Source organism: Bremia lactucae (genome assembly GCF_004359215.1).
Source record: "Bremia lactucae strain SF5 chromosome Unknown BlacSF5_NotPlaced_200_SHOA01000120.1_2678225bp, whole genome shotgun sequence".
NCBI lineage: Eukaryota > Oomycota > Peronosporomycetes > Peronosporales > Peronosporaceae > Bremia > Bremia lactucae.
Genome location: NW_027152213.1, coordinates 2,224,053 through 2,245,547, shown reverse-complemented (window position 1 = coordinate 2,245,547; position 21,495 = coordinate 2,224,053). Strand labels below are relative to the sequence as shown.

Here is a 21,495-nt window from a genome sequence, read left to right as displayed (position 1 = left end):
AACTAATCTATTGATAGGTAGGCTTATATTTGTACTTCTTTCTTGTGAAGCTCTTTAACCTTAATCAAGCGCTGAAACGACATCACTAACACTGTATTTTCCCATACAATATATTGACTATGCCTGCGAATCATATTTTCCCGTGTCTTCCTCGCTCGCTTTGAATGATGCTTGGACGTCGCGCATACGTCACACCAGATGTCAGTCTTCATTTCCGCACCCTTGATCCTTTCGTTCTTGTTCAAAGCATTTATGGTTCCTTACGATGCGTGACTGTAACGGGGCGCCCTTTTGCTAGTACTGATAACTGTACTAGCCAACCTACACTGGTTGCAGTGAAGGTGGGCCGCCTCGACTACTTCACGTACATGACATGCAGAGGGAGGTTCCTGGTAGCTAGGAAGTCGTAGCCACCAAAGGTTAATTCTAAGGCTTTAAAATAGAGAGAAAGTAAAACTGTATTAATGTATTGAGTTCCTACGCAACGATCTTCTATCTACTCTGACTTTATTACATAAATAGCCAAATATGTATGGTGCCTACTTGCGCACCGCACAATCGTGCCGTATGACGATTGGCGAGTTGGTTTAAACTTTAATCAATCAATTAATCAATAGAACTAATGTCTTGTTGCGTCAATATGACAAAATTCTGTAATATTGGACGTCCATAAGGCTCTTATACTTATGCGTAAGCATAAGTTGTATGCAAATCTCAAGAAGTATATATTTGCTGCAAGCAGGAAACCACTTCTTGGATGCATCGTGGGTAAACACGGTTAACGCCTGATCCGGAAAAGACCAAGAGGATCACCGACTGGCCCGCGCCAGTCGATATCAAGGGACTGTTTAGTCAAAATTGAGACAGATAATAATTTGTACTTCTTTATATTCTTCCCTTTCATACGTTATAATATTAATTATTCCCTTTGTAGGATATAATATTTTTTTAACGGAACACCCCGTTCCAGTGACCCCGTGTATTCCATGACAAGTTTATGAGCGCGTGTTATCGGAGGCGAATATCTACATTCTCATTAGCTATGCTATACTATGTATAAAGTCTACTTATTGGAGCCCTCGTAGGTGAAAAGCACTGCTTGGTAAGGATCTAGGCTTTAACGTGGCATCCATACCTGGCGCTTATATTTTACCGTTAAGCGAAACATGTACAACCAAAATATCATTTCGAGAGTTTTAAATTTGGATTTAATCAAATCGCACTCAGGAATTTCATTAATTAAAACCACCTTAAAAATTTGTTCAAAATTGTCCTCATGTTGTCGACGCTGTGGTGGATCACGCTGGCGCTTGCTGTCCTTGTAACGCAGTGCTACAAGATCATCGTGCGCTTCTTACAATTGCTACTACACACATACTTTCGAAAAATTGTGATCAATGGACTTAACAATTTTCCGCGCGAAGGACCCGTAATCCTGTGTCCAAACCACCCTAACATGCTCGTAGATGCTATCCTTGTCATGACTGAAGCCGCTAGCTACGGACGTAGCACTTATGTATGGGCAAAGGGGTCGCTATTCAAGAACCCTTTCGCTGCCTTTATACTTAAGAAGCTTGGTGCCGTGCCAGTCTATCGACCGCGACGCAAAGACGCGAGTCTTGCTGACGAAGACTCTCAGAAAACTCCCCAAGAGCTAGACGCAGCTAACCGAGTAATGTTTGAACAGACGTGGCGTGTGCTTTCTGAGGGTAACGTCATGGTGCTTTTTCCGGAAGGAACGTCGTATACGGCACCGAAGATGCTATCATTGCGTACGGGTGTCGTGCGTGTTGCGACGGGTTTTGCGAAGCACTACGACCAACCCATTCCAGTCATTCCATTAGGTCTTATTTATTTTAATAAGGATCGTTTTCGGAGCCAGGTGGCGTTAGAATTTGGTCCTCCGATGATGATTACGCCAGATATGGTGCAAAGTGAAGCATTTCAAAAGGATGAACACAGCGAGGTGAAGCGCCTGACCCGTGAGCTCGAGGAGCGTATGTACGATGTGACTTTGAACGCATCTGATTTCAGCACGATTTACGCGGCGCAAATGATGCGACGCCTGTATTTAAGCTCCCGTGGCACCGTCGATGCAATTAAAGAGGTTCGCTTGACTCAGCACATCATTCGAATGCTTGAAGTAAAACCTCAAAATGACAATCAGAAGAAACGAATCGCAACTATACGTGAAAAGGTGTTGCAGTACAAAGAGAAGCTGGAAAAGTTGCGGTTGAAAGACCAGGAAGTGATTTTATCAGAGTTCAAAGAGCAATCACTTATACGGCTATTTCTAGAGCGAATTCTGTATTTGCTTGTGCTGCTGCCATTAGCAACACCGGGACTTTTGCTAAATTTTCCTTACTATTTCATTGGTACGTTTACGGAGTCTCCCTTTGACAACTTAACTTACCAACCTTCACCGATAATTGGCTTGACGTACAGGAACAAAGTTGAACAGCCTTGCCGGATTTGTGGAATCCAAGTCAATGTTTAAAATCTTTGCTGCCGGGTACAACTCTCTTATTTACTTTCGGCGTGACTGTGTCAGTAACTCTGTTGGATGTTTTAATAGTATCTTGGTGCCGGTGCACTGGCTTGTATTGATTTTAGCAAGCTGGTACTATCTCGGGTCGTCGTATGCGTACATGTTGGCGGTGGGACTTCCCCTATTGCTTTACTCGCACATTCGCGTGCTGGAAGAAAGCCGCTCGATTGCCGAAAATGTTTTCTTCCTCTTTCGAATTTCAGCCTATGCTGAGCAGGTCGCCGCGCTTCAAAAAGAGCGGGAGACACTAGCGCGAGAAGTCCATGCGCTCGTGACTACGTACGTGGATGCAAAGTTTCTTTTAGCCTTGCACAAGTCAATCGCAAGTTCGCCGGTTAATCGACGGTTGCGCCACCGGGCTTCATCTACTAGTGATACCCTGCTAGAGAGATGACAATTTATTGCTTAGACCACAGAATAAGCACGAATTTGCGATGGATCCGTGTGACACGAGTGTGCATGATATTCATTATAAACCAACTAGAGAGGTGCCAAGGCATAATGCTATTTATAACTAGGGCGCTTTTTGTTACAGTACTTGCTTCCTGCCAATAAATCACATATTAACAAGCTTTAAATCTACTGCGTGGAGGTACGGAGTTGGACCCTGACATCATGCCGCACTGTTTCCTTTTGCTGCAACTCTCCTAATCATCAAAGCATTTTAAAGTTAGCGTTTCATTAGGCCTATAAGAAAAAAATGGACAGTCGGATTGAAAATTAAATTATGCTTTTCGAGGAAGAATCCATTCGCTTTCTTGGTGTAGGTAGCCTGTGCTTTAAAAAGGGACCAACAAGCACTTAAAATTCAGATTTCAAGCTCTTATGGAGCGGACGCTGTTAAACTATCAACCTTTTTCGGCTTTACAGAGTCCAATTCGCGCAGCGCCACCATTAGCTGCTGGATCTGGAAGATTTTAGATAAAATATTAATCATTAAGCTTAGATAGTTCTTCGTCATCAGCCGTAACATGAGCTACAAATCATTCGTTGCACCTCTCCATCAAGTTTCTCGATGACAGCGCTCGTCGACGCTGAGATTTTTATTTCGTTCATTTTTCGAAAATAACTAATGCAATTATTTTAAGAAACAATTTCTACTTGACATTTTTTCGGTAAACGTATGATGGATGAAGAGGACGAGTTTGGCATGAGCAAGATGACACGGGATGCTGATCCGATGGAGCATGAAGCAAAAAGTGCCGTTAAAGACCATCCAGACTTTCAGTTTTTGGACGTTGACGAGATTCATGTGGCCATGATGTCCGAGGACAAGGCAGCGGTGCCTCTGTGGATGATGCACATACCAGTGGAGAAAGACTTGAGACGTTGGACAATAGTGGAAATTCAGATCCGCCCAGATCGCTCTTGGGAAGTTATTAAGGAGCTTATTGCCACTATATGTATTGGAAAAGGTCTCGTGATGACTGAGGAGCACATAAACTCGATGCTATTCCGTAAGAAGGTGACACGAGAGTCCATAACTCATGGCGTGTCCAACTCTTCCACGTACCTTAATGTTTATGTTCGCATTGGCGTATCACCGTCGAAACTAAGGGTAGTTGACATTTGCACATTGGTATTGGACGAAAACAACCTTCTTGGCGCAATCGTGTTAACGAAACGCTATGCGTTGTGGGAGACGGAAGATCCTAATCAATCGCATAAGTACGCGCTGGACCAGCTGTTGGGAGCTTTGCAATCAACTTTGCTTAGTCAGCGTCTTTCGCTGAGCGATTTGTACATGTCGACTTTTGAAAATTCGATGGATACTGGTATGGGTTGCCATCAATGCGACGTATCACCTTTTCTAACAGCATGTTTACAGTTGAGAACGCAGAGCTGGATGAAGGATATGTTGCCGACGTGAAACGAGCATTTAGCAGGTATAACGCTGTGCTCGTGTCTCCTATCGTACTTGTGCTGATGCAATTGTTCCTACGATTGTGGTTAGTGAAATGAAGGTTCACATGAGAGAAGTATGCATTCCGTTAGAATCATACGCGTATGATCAAGAGTATGCGTGTGCTCAGATGATCGGGCTGCTTGAGCCGTTTTTTCAAAAATATGGAATTAAGCTTACGGTGGAGGCATCTTCAAAATCTGATGTCGTGAAAGATGATACGAATGTACTAGTTGAAGACGCTGATGCTCTTACAATTAGTGAAGATAACTTGATGTCGAGGAAAGAGTATGCGCCCTCTCTGGATGAGCATAAACATACATTAGAAGAAAATTTGCCTTTAAATGATCAAACTCAATTAAGTAATACCTGCAAAATTTACGGAGAGGTGATTTCGGAGCTGGTGCAAAATTTGTGGAAGGCATGCAAGGAAGACTGCAAGGTGAGACTGAATGCAAAAATTGAAGAGAAGCACCGGCAGGTCAGCACTCGAGTCGAAGCTGTTCAAAGCTTGCGAACTCGAGCAATACGAGCAATCATGGAATCGTACGTCTATAACGAATTTAAAGTGCATGTGAATGTTAATAAAATGTCCTGAACTGAAGCAGAGATGGTGCGCAAGAATCAAGTCTCCACCAAGTTTCTGGAGATGGAAGGTGTCTTATAATATTGATACATGACGGAGCCCGATATGAAAATAATGATTAATGCAATACCTTGTAGACAAAATGTTCTCTTGTACGACGCATCGTGCATGATTAATGGAATGCCTGTCACTCTCCATGTAACGTACGGGTAAGGTTGCTAGTTTCAGCTGGGTTTACTTGCAGCCACTGAAAGATTAACTGCTCTTTACAGAAATTTGATCTACCGGACGATGGTACCCGTATTCGCGCAAACAACCGTAGCTCCTTTGAAAGACTTTGTAAATGTCATTCAAACTACTTCATTTGGCATGCAAGTGGTATACGTAGAGCTAAATGCATCAAAGCATTTGAAGGGGATTACAATTGCGATGGGACTCGAAGTTGATTTGCTGTATCAATTGTTGTTCGAGGTACGCTCATTAAATTCTCGCGTTATTCTGCGTAACACGTCAACTAAATTTGATTATTTGTAGCTATTTTTAATGCACCAAAAGGAAACCAACCCAAGCACCATTACATTGTCGCCATTGCAACAGCTAGATACAGAAAAGAATCCCGCCGAGTTGAAAAAAATATTAGGATCGGAGGAAGAGGAAACAAAAAAGGCGATATGTTAGGTACAAGCGATTATGTTGCCTCGGCAACTGCTGTTGCTAGTTCTACCAACGCCGAAGCACAAGCATATCTTGCTTGACCATTAATCTCATTTGTGGCAAATACATAAATTATTAAATCATAACCTCGACAATTAGGTAAAGATCGTTATTATTGGGGGTGCTGACGGTTGGTATTCGAAAGGTAGAGATACCGGCTTAGTTCTTAACAACTCTTCGTCATAATTGAAATTCTCAAGCAGTGGTTCCTCCATGTCGCTCACGATGAGAGCCGCGTTGGGTACAAGAGCTATCTCACTGCTATGTCTTCTCCGGCAGCAGTTGCGTAAAACCAGAAATCCCAACAGATATAAAGCGCACAAAAGCCCGGCCGCGATGCACACGAGCAGTGCATCTGCGCCTTGCAATAGCTGAAGCCAAAGCTGCATGGGCTCGTTGCAAATAAATATGAATGTTTTGCCTTCTATGCTGTTTGATGTAACTTTAGAGCGCAAAAGAAAATGTAATGTATAACACGTCACATCTTTTTTGAAAGGGGGTATTTCCATAAATATTATTTTCTATACTAGTAATAAAAAATATTTCCTATTAGAGGAAACAAATAAAGAAGAAAAAATATATTATCTTTATTAATTTTTGACTTTATAGTTCCAATATTACCAGATTTGGTAATATTGACGCAATAAGACATTAGTTATATTGATTGGTTAATATAAGTTTAAATCAACCCCGCCAATTGTTATAAGACACGATGGTGCGCAAGTAGGCGTCATATATAGATTGTTATTAATGTTATAAAATCAGTAGTAGATAGAAAATCGTTAGGTAGGAACTTGATATATTAATACAGTCTTACTTTTTCCCTAATTCAAAGCCCTAGAACTAACCTTTGGTAGCTAAGACTACTTAGTTACCTGTAATCTTCCTCTGCACGTCGTGTAAGTGAAGTAACCGAGCCACTAGCAAAGGGTGCCCCGTAACAACCTCGACATAGAAACGAGTCTATGTAGTTCCACACTTGTCACAACTAGCTCGCATACTTTTCGTATTTTAAGGTCGACCTCAATGAGTTTGTGCTCTATTGCAAGTGGCATCACGGAAACATTTCCCGTCTTCCCGTGCGCTCTGTATATTGATAAGAATACTTGAGACTAATTTATATTCAGAAAACGGTCCCTTTGGTATCGCCACCCCCTACTTAATAAAAGGAACCGGTATAGCCACACACCGAAATTTGATTATTTACATCTTAATTGATGAGAGTAGTGTAATGGGGAGCACCTTCTTGGTAAGTGGACCTCATATTGAAAGCCTTAGTGCAGACATTTTGAGCTTTTGAGCTTTTGAGCTCAAAAGACCTTCATAAAGATTTTTTAAGATTGCGTAATGTCTTTATTAAATAGCTATATGGTTATTCAAAAAAAATCACGCGCAAAAGCCGACAAATACCGAAACACTAGGAAGTTTTGGCTTGCTTGCGCTCATGGTGGGTACAGATACAAGGCAACTAATTTTCGCCAAACGTCAACACGGTCTCTAGTGTGCCCACGGACAGTCATAATCATTACACTACTTTCGTCAATACGTAGGTATATGATAGTATGTGTACCGGTTCCATAAATATGAATTAATTGGAGATATCATTTAACGGTATAATATTTTTTTTATTTTAACTCCAGTAAATATCGGAGCCCGTATAGTAACACACACTTTCCGTATTCATCTTACAGCCCCTTCGCTTAATAAGAATTACAAATTTATGCCAACATAAACAATTTTCATGGTATGAGTCATTCCACTCCTGTAGATGCACATCCATACATGCTGAGCGTATTTATGCTATATACCTCGGCCCGCAAATGATGTCCGTATCAGACGTGAAACTCTTCAATGTTAATGCAAGTGGTGTGTGTAATGGGCCACATTACAGGATTAGAACAAAATAAAATAAATAATTACATTTGTAGGCAGATGTTATGCCCAGATAGCGGGCACAGCGTAACAAATTATTTCTGGTTCATTATTCGGGGCCAGAAGACCCAATATGGACCAATGATAAATAACCTGAAAATAAGTGATTCCCGAAAAGCGGGCACATGTTCGTACTAAGTATACTCAATTTCTTATGTAAAAGTTAAAAAAATTGAATTTTACTTGATATTTAATTCTTAAACTGAAAGCTTTCGTGTAAGCTAGTGACGGGACGTCCTAGCCCTATTACACCTGGTAGCACTTAGTAGTCCTTCCCATCCAACATTAGCTGTAATCAGAGTAGGTTGACTAGTACTGTTGTCGGTACCATGCCCGAGTTTGGGATGAGCGAATCATCGTATTTCGACGCTTTAGATTTGCTTTTGAAGCACGCGAACTTCCCCATCTCACTGGTGTTGAGTAAGATTGCCCTCAATCGCCTCGTGGTGATATCGGGAGAGGTGTTCGTCGCGTCGTTGATGAGATCAGCGACCTTAGACGCACAACGGCTCGCCATACATGAGTCCATGGCTCGTGAGCTCTCCGAATCAAATCGGCGAGCTTTAACTCCATCGCGATCTTCACGGAATGATTCCGTGAAGATGGAATCCTCCTTCTACTCTGGAGAAGGTAAAGATCGATTGCCGCTGAATCGATGATTCCGAGAAGTCAGCATCGCAATCAAATCTAGCTCCTCGAGACGCCCCAGTCGAAGGTCTACTTCCTCCTTTCCTGTCTCACCGGGAAAGCCAAGGAATGGGCCCTCGGTAAGCTCGTCGTGGACGAGCACGCGTTCCGCACCCTGGATGTCATCCAGGATGACCGTCTTGCCTTCGAGCCACCGCAAGATGAGAAAATGGTGCGCTTAAGATTGTTGTCCATGCGACAGGGTAAAATGGCGATGCGCGACTACGTGCGGATAATTTGCCACCTGGCACAGTGCATCACCACACATCCCATGGACATGAACACACAGGTGAGTGTCTTTATGGACGGCATGCATGAGGGGCTTATCGCTTAAGCGTGCGGAGCCTGCCACATTGGAGGGGGTCTTTGCCCTTGACCTCCGAGAAGACTTTAGGGTTACCAAGGCTTATGCCAAGGCTTTGGTTGTCACCGTCGCCCGGCCCTCTGGTCCGGAACCAATGGAGATCGACGCGATTGAGTCGTCGGGAGACCGCCTATAAGAGTGAGACTCGCATTGGACATCAAATGGTTTAATTTCGCTGTCGAAAGCCAGGGCATCGCGCGGCCGAATGCCGCGTGCCAGCACTGATGTCGGCGTATGTAGTGGACGCTCATCATGAGGGCGCTACCCCGGCCGCACGTTTAAGAACGGTCGGGACCAGTAGGTGCAGCGCCCTACTGGTTGGAACGGAGGTCTGGGTCCCCCGGTGGCAGTTCGACCTTCCAGCCCCCAAGTGCTGTGTGCACTGTTAAATGCCACCACTACAAGTGGTGTTTCACGTCTGATTATTTTTAATTTGCATGTCGCGGGTGTCTGGCGACCTCTACGAGCGCTCTTGGACTCAGGAGCGACGAGCAATTCTTTTTCGTTGGACCTACTTTTTGATGCTGGCTTTCAGCATTCCGGTCCGAGAGGGGCCTAGACAAGTCATTGTCAAGTTGGCAGACGGAGAACCACATCATGTATCGCGACGCGAAGTGTTAGTGCCGTATATGTTTGACGGTTTTCGGAGTAATGATGCTTTTTTAGTTATCGCGATGAACTATGCATTCGATTACCTTCTGAGCATGCCATGGTTGGCACGTTATAAGCCTCAGATCGACTACATTAGCAAGATGGCACGGGAAGAGGCAGCAAGACCTTGGTACCTAATACAGCGGAAGATCAGTACTGAATCGCCGGCGCGCCTTTATTTTATAAGAGGGTTTGCGCGCGTTCCAGGAGCATACGCATCGTTGCACGTCATTGCGTGCGTTGTCGCACCCATCCAGTCTAGCTAAACGAACAATTCTTCCGAGTGAGCAAGTTTGAATCCATATAATAATTATTTTTGAGTTTTTTTTTGAAAGAACTCAATTATCCAAAAGCAAGGCTTAATTGTATAGTAGACTTATAATTTTTAGCCAGGTCAATATTCACCTTTTCTATAGACAACAGCTCAATTGAGTGCGTCCAGCCGCCATGCTTGAGCTATACATTAATTTAAAGGAAGTATCCTGTACTATACACAGCAGTTCAACCGAGCTATACATTTATGCAAAGGTATATTTTTAAGATAAATTCTTGGTATGGTCTTGTTGAGCACATCGAAGACAGATTTCAGTAGTCTATATATAGGGAAAAAAAGCGGCGAGAGCACTTAGACATTAATTTGGGTGTAAAATATGTATTGCTTGACCGCACGCATGCGATCTTTCTTTGCCTTGACTTCTCGAGGCCAAGCGTTCACGAATGTCCCTGGGACTGTTCATCCAATTCTCGCGCGCGACTGCTACCAAGAGTCGGCTTCCTACACAGTAAACACACCACGTTTTCAACACTTTTTACGACTCGTGGGAGAGGCAAAGCTGTAAGAAACGGCATTTATGCAAGGCCCACCTTAGCACGCAGCCCAAGTACCCGTGAAGCTGGCAAAGTCTTTGTGAGAAGGTCTGCTAACATGTTTTGAGTCTTGATGAAACTTGGCTTCACGACTTCTTTCGCAGCGTAATCTCGCAAAAACTTGAGTCTGACGTCCACATGCTTCGCACTAGCCGAGCTTGCCTCTTTTTTTTTAATTTGCTTCAAAGCCGCCTGATAATCCATGACCAGCACATTCGGTGTTTTGACTTGTAATCCTAGCTCAGTAAACAAATCCTTCATTCCAAGTGCTTCTTGCTTTCCTGCAGCCGCAGCGACAAACTCTGCTTCCGTTGTAAAAGTCACAACGGCGGACTGTTTCTGCAGTGCCATCCAACAATTGCTCCATTGACCATGATGATAGCCGAGCTTACAGACTTGCGATCCTTGCGGTCACCAACGAAATCTGCGTCCGTAAAAGCATTGTATACGGACCAGAATTTTAAGCCCTTCATCCAGTTGCAGGCGCAGCTTAATTTCTTGAGTACCAAATAGATAGCGGGAAATTCCTTAAGCCAAGCGTTAATCTTGCAGCGTTGGCGCGTGACACTGTCGCGTGGCTCTGTGCACTGCGAAGCCAATGTCAGGTCGAGGACACCAAGTCACCCAGAGTAGACTCCCGACCAAGGACTGAAAGTCTCAAATGCTTGGAAGTCCGGCGCACCTCACGAGCATACGGGTAAGGCTACAGCATCCTTTAGAGTTGGCTCCTCCCCCCAATCGGTGATCGCACCGGGTTTGCGTTTTTGTGTCCAAAACGGGTTAGCATCTCGGCTACGGAGCTTTCCTGATTTAGTGCATATCCTAATCCATCTGGATCAACTTGCATGCCGAGAAAATTAGACACTTCACTTAAGTACATGCATGTCTAAAGAAAGGGTCCACGCGTTCAGTGCTTGTCCCAGTGACCAACAAATCATCATCGTAAGTTCCAATAACGGTTGTTCCGCCTGAATCCATTTTGTGAAGAGCACAAGTGTCCGTTATGCATAAACGAACTTTAGCTTGAGAAGAGTATTTTGAAGTTGTTGGTGCCATAGAGGTTGAGCTTGTTTGAGTCCGTACGAACTTCATTTGAGGCGCAATGCAAGCTGGCTTACGCTTGACGCGTCCCGCTTTTCCAACACATATTCTTGCATCTTCGTCCCATCAGACACAAAGAGAAGGATATCGTAATCGTCTCCCGTTAATGCCGTAACATAGGCCACAGGCTCATCCCAATGACGAGCACGAACACCCCAAATCATCTAAAGGTTCAAAATTACCCTGCTATTGCCAATTTCTATAATTGCAGCAAATGTGAGAACAAAATTAATCCTAAGCACTTGTTGATTCCCGCACGAAACAAGACGCGCTTCAAACTATTCGACACGCCCACCTTTACTACGTTTCTTCTTGTAGAGCCACTTTGTGTGAAGACGCTTTGTGCTGGGGTCACTTGATTACAGTCCAAGTCTCATTTATTTATAGCGATTGCAGCTCCTCAGTTTCGAATTGCGCCCAGAGTTAACTGTCAGGACTTCGCCAAGCTTCACGAAAGAATTTAAGGTCGGGTCAATAGTCCACTGCTCTCGACACGACATCTTGGTTGACGCTTCTACCACTGCCAAAGAGACCAAGGAAAGATCTCATTCAATCGCCAGATCCTTCTTTCTATCGTCTGCCTCCTTTTGTCGTCGCGACGTTTTCTCCCCTCGAATTGAGAGTCTTAGCGTGGCAGAATCTGCCGCATCAGAGGCGGTTCCACATATGTGTGGTTTCGTTGGCTTACTAGCTGAATATCATTACAAATACGTCTTGCTGTGGACATCTGCCCATAGAAAAGTGCTGTAAGACGCTTAGGGGTAGCCTCTTACAGCCCTGGACCCTTAAAGAATTGCATATAGTTCGTTTCCCCACGTGCCGCTCAATAGTGGCATCTCAGTGAGCCTCTTGACGCAGATTTCATGGTGAAGCACAATTTGCGCATCTAAAGTTTTTCCACAGCGTTACAATCGCGCTCGTCAGCTCAATCTAGCTCAAGCCAAACCAGCCATTATGTATGTTAGGGGTTAGCGTATGTCATGGTCAGAGAGAGTTAAATATCTAATTTGATGAATCGCTAGCCTCTACTGCTTGAGATATTTACTGCCACCTGTTATTATTATCATTTAGGTTCTACATGTAAAGAATATTATTTTCGTCATAAAGCTGAAGTGGACATTTAATTTCACTGAACTGGCGACATTCAAGTACTTTTTAGTTTGACTAGCAGCGTCAGTTGCGAGCCAAATCTTTTTTACATAACCCCAGCATAACGTTGGGCTGCAGCGATAAACTGCACAGGTGTAGCTATTTTTAGCGTGTGAGAGGTTTATCAATATGATCAATTTGTTCCTTCAGCAACAAAGACTGCGTAAGTACACAACACTTGGAAAAGCAGTTGCTTTTTACATCCCAAACGACCCGTTAGCGTCATGCAGCTAGCCATCACCCTTGGTCGTTGCTCTTCACGCTCACTTCCATCTTAAACAAAGGACTAAAGTGTTGAAAACGTGGTGTGTTTACTGTGTAGAAAGCTGACTCTTGGAAGCAGTCGCGCGCAAGCAGTCAGATGAACAGTCGCAAAGCGTTTTGCAAACGCGTGGCTCGAGAAGTCAAGACAAAATAAGATCGCATGCGCAATACATATTTTGCTCTCGAATTTACCTCTTAGTGCTCGGACCGCATTAGTATCCCACAGGTTATGAGTCCAAGCGATGGGTCCTGAGAAAAGAGGAGCCGCTCGCGAAAGGAGCGGCACAGATGATGAGAAGTCATTGTCGGACATGGAGCGCGTACTCACAGCGACACGCGCGGGTGGAGACGCGTCTTGACACTATGGAGAGAGCTAATGTGAGCATTCCGTATGGAGCGACTGACTCACCGTCTGGACAACCCGGAAAAGCAGGAGGTCGCGCTCCGGACCAAGTCGTACTTGCGCCTAGCATATTCCGACGTACAATAGATGACGGTAGCGCGCTTGGGCGCGTTTCAATGCAGATTGATGAGCTATCCGAGAAGGGCCATTTGAAGTTGGAAATTAATACAGACGTCCTGAAACACATGCGCGTCGTAATTACGGTGCGGCGCAGGTGCAAGCTTCGTTACAAGCACAGGCTCAAGCAGTGGCTCATGCACCCGTGCGGGCAGCACATCAAGCCAACGCCGACGCGTATCAGTATCCAGTACCGACGCCAACACCACACGTTCGCCGTAGCGGCGTCTCTCGGCTTGGTGAGCAGCGTGTACCCTACGCACGAGACTCGAAGCTTATTTTTGGCTCGCTCAGCGAAGGGAACTCTACAAAGAGCTAGACGCTGGATCTCGCCAGTGGGCTTTTCTATTTCTTGAAGCGGTGGAGATGACTAACATTGGATGCGGATACAAGTGGACCGAGCGGGTGGAGGCGAGCAAGTTGAAACAAAACTGAGATGGGAGAGCGCTGCAGTACTATCAAGCGCATATTAAATGATGGTGGACGCAGAGTCAGAGCATTCCGTACTTAGTAGAGCAGATGTGGCTTGCTTTTAAAGTAAACAGATCCGATTACCAAGCTGTATACCTCTACGGGGCAAAGAAGGACAGCCCACGATCGTGAACGGAGCACCTAATGTACCTCACAGCGTTGATGAATGCAAGTGAAACTAGTGAGTAACTAGTACTCGAAAGCAATATGAAGTATGCAGCGCCGCTCATGAAGATTGCGATCTTGCGTCGGTATAATCCGAGTCGCAATTATTATCTGCACCACGCACAAGAACTTGTGGCATCGGCACAAGAGATCGAAGATGACGACAAGCCAATTAAGAACGTTTCTAAGGGGATTCTTGATGCCGTTGGAGATGCTCGCGAATGCTTTACGTGTGATAAACCAAGCCACATAGCCAGAGAGTGCAGGTTAAGAAGCCTAAGTCAATGGTGCGGACGGCAAAAAGACTCGCTGGGCGCTTGCAGTGTTAGTGTTACTGTGGAAATTGATCAACGGATCGTAGATAGCGGAACAAGTAGACACCTGGTGCGGAACGTCTCGATATTAAAGAATGCCAAAGATTGCAAGGAAAGCAACTCGTTTCTCCTTCCGAATGGCAAACGACTTCAAGCAACTGAAAGGCACAGTGACCCTTTTAGGTATTGCTGAAGGAAAGGAGTTTGAGCTCACATTGAGCGATATGTATTTCGCGCCCCTTTTGTCGCAGAATATAATTTCTTTTGGGGCATTAGCTCAGCGAGGATGCCGAACTGAAACGCGTAATGGAGGAATGATTATTTTAAAGGGTACACCGTCGCAAGTTGATCTTCACCTGCATTTGGAATCCAACATTATTTGTCACATATCTCTATCCCTCTCGGTTTATAGCAAAAGCGTCATGTAACAATGTAAACGTGCAGTCATTAGCCAACCGCAGGGGCCAAAAGTACAAGAAGGGTCGCTCAAGCACTTCCACGTGCATTTCGGGCACTTACTTTTTGATACAACTGAGTGCGTGGCCCGCCCCCCCGTTCTGGAATTCAGATAACAGACCACACACGCGTGAACTGTCGAGTCTGCGCCGAAGGAAAGGCCACCAAGTCACCTCAGCCGCAACAAGATTCGGAGAAGAATTCGCCGATTGATCGCATAGGCGGAGTAATTTGTAGCGATTTAGAATGCCCGATTTCGCCGCTGGATCGCCATAGTAGCCGCTACTTCGTATATTTTGTGGATGATAAGACGAATTACGTGCGTGTGTTTCAAAGATACGACCAAGCTGCCAAGAAATTTGATAGTTTTCTCATTCACTTCGAGAAGCATTATGAATGCCGCCTACATGTCTTCCGGACTGATGGCGGAGGAGAATATGCAAAGCAGATTTTCTATGCAAACAATGGGAGTTGCGCCTTTAGTGAGTGAGCCCGCAAACAAGGCCAGCAACATTTAAGCTGAACTAAGATATTGAACCATCATAAAAATGGTTCGATGCGTGAATTTTGGCTCAGGAATCGTTGTAACATTATGGAGTGATGCAGCTGACTACGCATCTTACATCTTAAGTCGTATCCCAACCCGAGCAAATTCAAATCGAGCCTCACCACTTGAGCAACTAACGGGCAAGCGCCCGACCTCACTGACATCGTGATGTTTGGATCGATCGCCGTGCATGGATTTTCGGGATTCCAAAAGGTATTATTAATGCGACAAGCGGTGAGAGTTACATTATTGGTAAAATTGATGAAACAAAAGGCTACACGGTGTCGTTATCCAAGGATAGAAAGGTGACGATAACACGTCACATTACTCCTATCGAGACGCTTGGAACTTCTGCAAATATTTATCTTCTGCAGTCACTCGATATGAATAAGGAAGACATGCTCGAGACTATCGTGAAAAGACGTGAGGGAGTGATTGAAGCTGCTGCTGATGCTTGCAGTACCAGCGCGGCATCGATACCACTTTATGGCCACCTAGAGGAAGTTGCTTTAAAAATACAGCAAGTTGGACACGGCTTTGTATATGTATTGTACATACATACCATACTGATTACTACTACAAAGGCGGTGGCTTCAAATCACATGCACAACGTCTTTGTAATAATGTAGAGGCGAGCATCAAGACTTCGTTATGCAATAACTCGGATGGTATTTTGGCTACGTTTTATTCGCGATAATATTTACATTGTATCCATAATGTAGGGTGTTTAACCTTTTGAATATTACTCAGGCATTTAGGTGGCTACAAAAATTTAAGTGCCATATTATAATTATTGTGTAAGACACCTCGTAAAATCTGCCTTTCCTCTTAAAATGTGATACGTCATCCTATACAAATCCGGAAAGCTATTACCAGCCTTTAAACTCGTAACTGTTACAGATATGTTGCACGTAATAGTATCGTGTCTAAATAGATTATACGCATTATTTTAAGCTTATGGTGTTTGGGTTATTCCATTACAGTTAATAGATAGATATATTACATCTTAATACGAAACTATTCAAGCCATCTTAGAAAGTAGGCGAAACAGAGTCGGTACAGCTGTGCATAGCGGGAAGCATAGGAGGCACTGAAAAGAATTACATCATTGCTTCAATGTAAAGTGTGAACTTTTCATGTGAGCAGAAAATTTTGCTTTGGAAACAACCGCCTCACTAAAAGTTATTGTAGGATATCCAACTACTTAAAGCTAATTTAGCGCTTATGTCTTCTAAGAAAAGCGTGAATTTTTTGAATCAATGCTCAGCGTGTTAACACATAATATTATTGGCTTAGCCAGAAAAACCTGTAATCGATCCAAATGACACGAGGACGAGGAACCTTTGAATACCAATTGGTACTAAGACCACCATATCGCGAGAAATGACATTGAAAATGCGCGTAGATAACAATCGTATCTCTGGTATGAATCATATGAATCGTGTGCTATGTGTGTTATATTGTGTCCCTCTGAATTGGCAGAGCCTTAAATTTTATTTGGAAATACTCAAATAATGCCTTTGCAGATCCGATTGCGGTTCTACAGCGGCATTCTTAAAAGTATGGGAGTGTGAGTCCAGCTGACACTGCGCATTTTTTCAATCGTTTTAGGTCCATCAACTTTTTTAAAATTGCAGAAGCCTTATATCAGCTTTTGTGACAAAGTTTGCGATTCTAATGGCAGTCATCAGACGTTGAATCTAAATTCGGTTGGGACCTTTGATGCAATGGGGCATACTGCGGTTCGTAAACCGTTTATATGGCACAATTCAGATTATGGCTATATGACCCTTTTTCGATTTGAAATAGGTAGTATCATTAAAATTCTTTATAATGGGTAATACGCGTCGAAGCCAGTAGGTGGTCAAAATCTATTTCAATGTAATTAAGGTAACGGTATATGTTTGTAAGATAAAATAAAGATCAGACCCCCTTTTGATTGTAAAGCGTAGAACGCCTTAGAAGGCTTGCGCAATGATATGTCAGAGCACGAAGCCTGCATTAGTTGCCACTTGGTTCTACGAACGACTGTGTTCTTTGAACTAGCAAATCTTTAAGCTCTATGATTTCTATAGAAGTAAGTGAATCTTTGAGTCTAACTATCTTTCTCTGACTGAAGGAGCGAGGTAGCTCCGCTGCACCTGGTAGCACTCGTAGTCAATCTACGCCTGAGTCTATGCAAGTCTAATCCTCTGCTGAGATGGATTCCTTCTATGAACTTTCTAAGCCGAGACGCGAAGCAATTGAAAAGTTTAAAATTTTGTGTGGGCTGGATCACATAGGTCACATCTTTTCCCAGGGCCCAGAGGCGCTTGATGCAAGGCTTGAAGACTTAAAGCAACAAAGGTCCTCTCTTATCGTACCGGTCCAGGATCACGTAGCGGCATTTATGGCAACTCGGTACATACCTGTTCCTAACCCGGGGCTTAAGACTATATCTTTTGTTGTCAATATCGGGACATTTGAAAGCAAAGAGGGAGAATGTCTCCTTTTTCTTATCAAACAACTGGAAATGGTCATAACATCTTTCATGATAGCAACAACGAGTGGCCCTAGCTATCTCTAAGCTCGGTGGTAGAGCTTTAAAATGGCCTCTCAATGTACAAGTCTTTATACATCGCATTTCTTAGGTGGGATACGCTAAAATAACAATTTTTCGCTTATTTGCGCCGCCGAATCAAACTTTTCGCATACAATCGCGATTCTTATCCGCTCAGCAGAGTAAAGGACCCTCATGGGCTATGCCCAGGAGTTGAGAATTCTCATCGCTGATATGCAGCAAGACCCATTACAAGAGGTGATTCTGGTAACCTTCTTCATGGAAGGATTTATAACGCATCCCGCTACTTTGAAGTGGCGGTTGACATGGCGTTTAACGCTTTCGACTTTACGTCCTCTCGTGTTGGTACGCACAAACATCTTAATAGATCTTCGAGCACATCGAGTTCATCTTATACGCCAGAACCCATGGATCTCAGCCTCGCTGAGGAAGGAGAAGAAGAACTGCAAGCTGTGGAAATGCGAAGAAAATCTATAGATGCTATATGTGCGGGACAGTAGGCACTTGCGCCCGGCTTGTCCGCTGCGCAGCTCCTGCAAAGCTCGAAAGAACAACAACTTCACCTCATACTTTGAATCTGGTATGGTGCGGGATGAGCGGACACCCAGTACTATACTGGGAAAGAACTCGGCTCTGTAGAACGTCTAGGAGGTGAGGATAAACAGGGACTAGCCCCGAAGAGCTCTGTGTTCAATGGCACGAGCGTGAGTATAAGCCCGGCTTGTTGATCGCTAAGGCGACTGTTAAGGGTTTTGATAAGCCATGGTCAATTTTAATTGAAATAGGAGCGTCTTGCGAGAATACACGGCGTTGTTCCCTTTAAGGGAATCAGCGATATGCTGAGGCGCTGAAAGATGCATGAAAGTGATTTGATCACTGTTCGCTTAGCGACTGTCATTCGTGTCACCGTTCCTAAAGTTCTATTGAACTTAGGTATGTTTTTAGACTTTGACAGTATGAGACGCTGTCTCGACCTTGACTTGGATTTGCGATATGATCTCATCCTTGGTATGGCCTGGGCATGAGCCACATACTGATTGGAGGTGTAAGACCTTCGGCGCAATGCGCCGTGTTTTTTGCGAAGCGTTGGACAGTCATGTACCAGGCAACAAAAGCGTTATTGACGTAAGTCAGTAGCAGAATCTATCAGTGTGTTAGGCATTTGCAATGTTGAGAAATTAATCGTGAGCGTGACACATTATTTGTTAGTGGAACGTCACGCACTCCGTTATATGATGCTCGTTGTGATAACGAATCACTGAATGCTGAACATTGTAGGCCTAGCCATAACACGTGTAATTTCTTAGATGCATTTGGCGTGGAACATTCAAATTCACTGAATGAGGTCGGCCAATGTGGCACCACATTGAGTGTCAGTCGTGACACTGCTGATAGAATGCCAAGAGGTTCGGATCTTAGCCGGTTGGATCCACGTGAAATGACACGTAATGCTCGCTGTATCACGACTAAGAGTTGCGTAATTCCGCAAGAGATGTTACATTGAAAATTGGCTTTTGAACAGCGCAAACTAGCCTTGTAGATTCTGTAAACATTATAACATTAACGTTCCGGCCACGAGGTGACATCAAGACAGCAGGGACAGAAGTCGGATACAGTGAGACGCGAAGCGCCTATAATATCACATACTGATACAAGCAAACATCTAGATACACTTGTTAAAAGAGTGACTGCTAACGTTGGGGTGATATTAGCCTTGGAGCTACCCATCATTACATGCTTTCTTAGAGCTAAACGAAATGTCTGTGATAAGTTTGGCCAGCTCTTAAAGGCTCGTGACTTATCTGAGATGAAGGTCACTCGACCAGATACTGAATTAACTACATCATAGCTTCTCGATGAAGATGTTCTTGAAGATACGAAGGCGGCACTCAGTGCGCGGAGTGGATCATCGATCCTTTAAAATCCTGCAAATCCATTCTTTCCTTTAGTCGAGGAATTCCAAGACGTAGTGTGATACAACCCACCGTCTGGATTATCTCCTGATGGATATGTACGTCATGAAATTAACTTGGTTCCGGGAACTAAACACTGTGTTACACGATATCGGCCTCTACCAAAGAAATCATGTGACGTCATTAACGATTCCTCCCGTGCTAAGCACGAGGTTGAAACAGTAAGAGAGAGCAAATCTCCTCATCAGATACCGACGTTTTGTGCAAAAAAATAAAAATAAATGGCGCATTGTGCATGCTTATAATAAGCTTAATATTGCTACTATACCAGCACAGACACTTATCTATTTATAAGGATGTATAACGTACAGTGCGCTCGACTTGGTCGATGGTTATTATCAGCTGCTCAAGCAAGCTAGTGACATCCCGCGTAAAGCGGTTAACACCCTAAGCGAAATATTAAAATAAGAGTTGCTGGGTATGTCTAGTGACGAAAGTGTTCCGTCTTCAGCAAGGTTATGCACAGACATATATTGATCGTCGTGGGAATCACGTAGACATCTGCGAGCAGTGCTAGAGTGTATGCACATAAAAGTGTTATGTTAACGCTTTTAGATGGGCCATTGCCTCGCGAACAAGTAATAGCGATTGACACTATTTTTGTCGATCGCTTAGCAGTGTGCCATGTAAGAGAGTCAACTTCCCAAATAGCTCTCCGACCTTTTGTGTGCGTAAAGCAATAGGAGGGTAACAGATTGTGCATGCGCTCAATGAATTGATCACTGCAACGGTACCGGCTCAAACGCCGATACCTAGAAAAGACGTACTCATTGATGATACGACAAAGAGTACTATCTTTTCGTCAATGAATCCGATGAATGGATATTATCAGACCCTTATGCGCGGTCAGGATATCTCGTTCACAGCAGTAAGCATCCCAAGCGGAATGCTATGGAAGTGGCTATTATGAAACATGGTAACGCCCCTGCAACATTCAACAGATGCGTAACGAATCTGTTGAGACTGGTGCAGGATTTCGCACCGAGTCATTTTGACGATATATTCGTCCATAGCCGGGCCATGGTCGAAAAGACGGACGTAAAGTTTATAAAACTCACGTTCGTCAGGTTCTTACCCTTATGCGAAAGCACAAGTTGTAAGCAAATCTCAAGAAGTGTATATTCGCTGCAAGGAAAACCACTTCTTGGGTGCATCGGCGGAAAACACGGCGTGCGGCCTGATCCCGAAACGATCAAGGCAACTACCGGCTGGCCAGTTCCAATCGATGTCAATAGACCTAGAAAGTTCCTTGGACTAGCGGCGTACTTGCAGAAGTACCCACGCAATTATGCCGAGATAACAGTTCATCTCTTTCGTATCTTAGAAAAAGACGAGAAATGTTTATGGAACGCCGATTGTCAGCGTTCCTTTGAAGGTATCAAGCAAAGCTTAATACAATCGCCCATATTGGTGATTGCAGATCAAGACAGACCATTCCATGTGGTCTGTGACGCCAGCGATTTCGCAATCGGCTGTGCGTTAATGCAATACGATACAGACGGCGCGGAGCGCGTCGTCTTTTACCAATCGCGTCAGCTGCAACCAGCTGAACGCAATTACCCAGTGCATGACAAAAAACTCCTTGCCATAAAATATGCATTGACTAAATTTAGGGTCTATCTCTTAGGAGATAGACCGTTCATCGTATATACGGGAAATGCTTCATTTCGCACGGCCGCTAATAGCGACACCTCTCGCAAAGAATAGCGAGGTAGCCATCCTT

The 21,495-nt window shown here is 44.1% G+C and overlaps 2 protein-coding genes across 2 annotated transcripts; both read left to right on the top strand.

Moving 5' to 3' along the window:
- Window positions 1-1,276: 1,276 nt before the first annotated feature.
- On the top strand, window positions 1,277-3,557 carry CCR75_006641 (uncharacterized protein; the record flags this gene model as incomplete). The annotated part of the gene is made up of 3 exons (XM_067964709.1): window positions 1,277-2,375; window positions 2,446-2,512; window positions 2,576-3,557. The coding sequence occupies 3 exons, from the start codon at window positions 1,277-1,279 to the stop codon at window positions 2,940-2,942; spliced, it is 1,533 nt and encodes a 510-aa protein (XP_067814585.1). The 3' UTR covers window positions 2,943-3,557.
- Window positions 3,558-3,658: 101 nt separating this feature from the next.
- Window positions 3,659-6,273, top strand: CCR75_006640 (uncharacterized protein). Its single transcript, XM_067964708.1, has 5 exons — window positions 3,659-4,323; window positions 4,377-4,462; window positions 4,513-4,997; window positions 5,310-5,508; window positions 5,572-6,273. Exons 1-5 carry the CDS (start codon window positions 3,672-3,674, stop codon window positions 5,713-5,715), a joined length of 1,566 nt encoding a protein of 521 aa, XP_067814586.1. The 5' UTR covers window positions 3,659-3,671; the 3' UTR covers window positions 5,716-6,273.
- The last annotated feature ends 15,222 nt before the right edge of the window (window positions 6,274-21,495 follow it).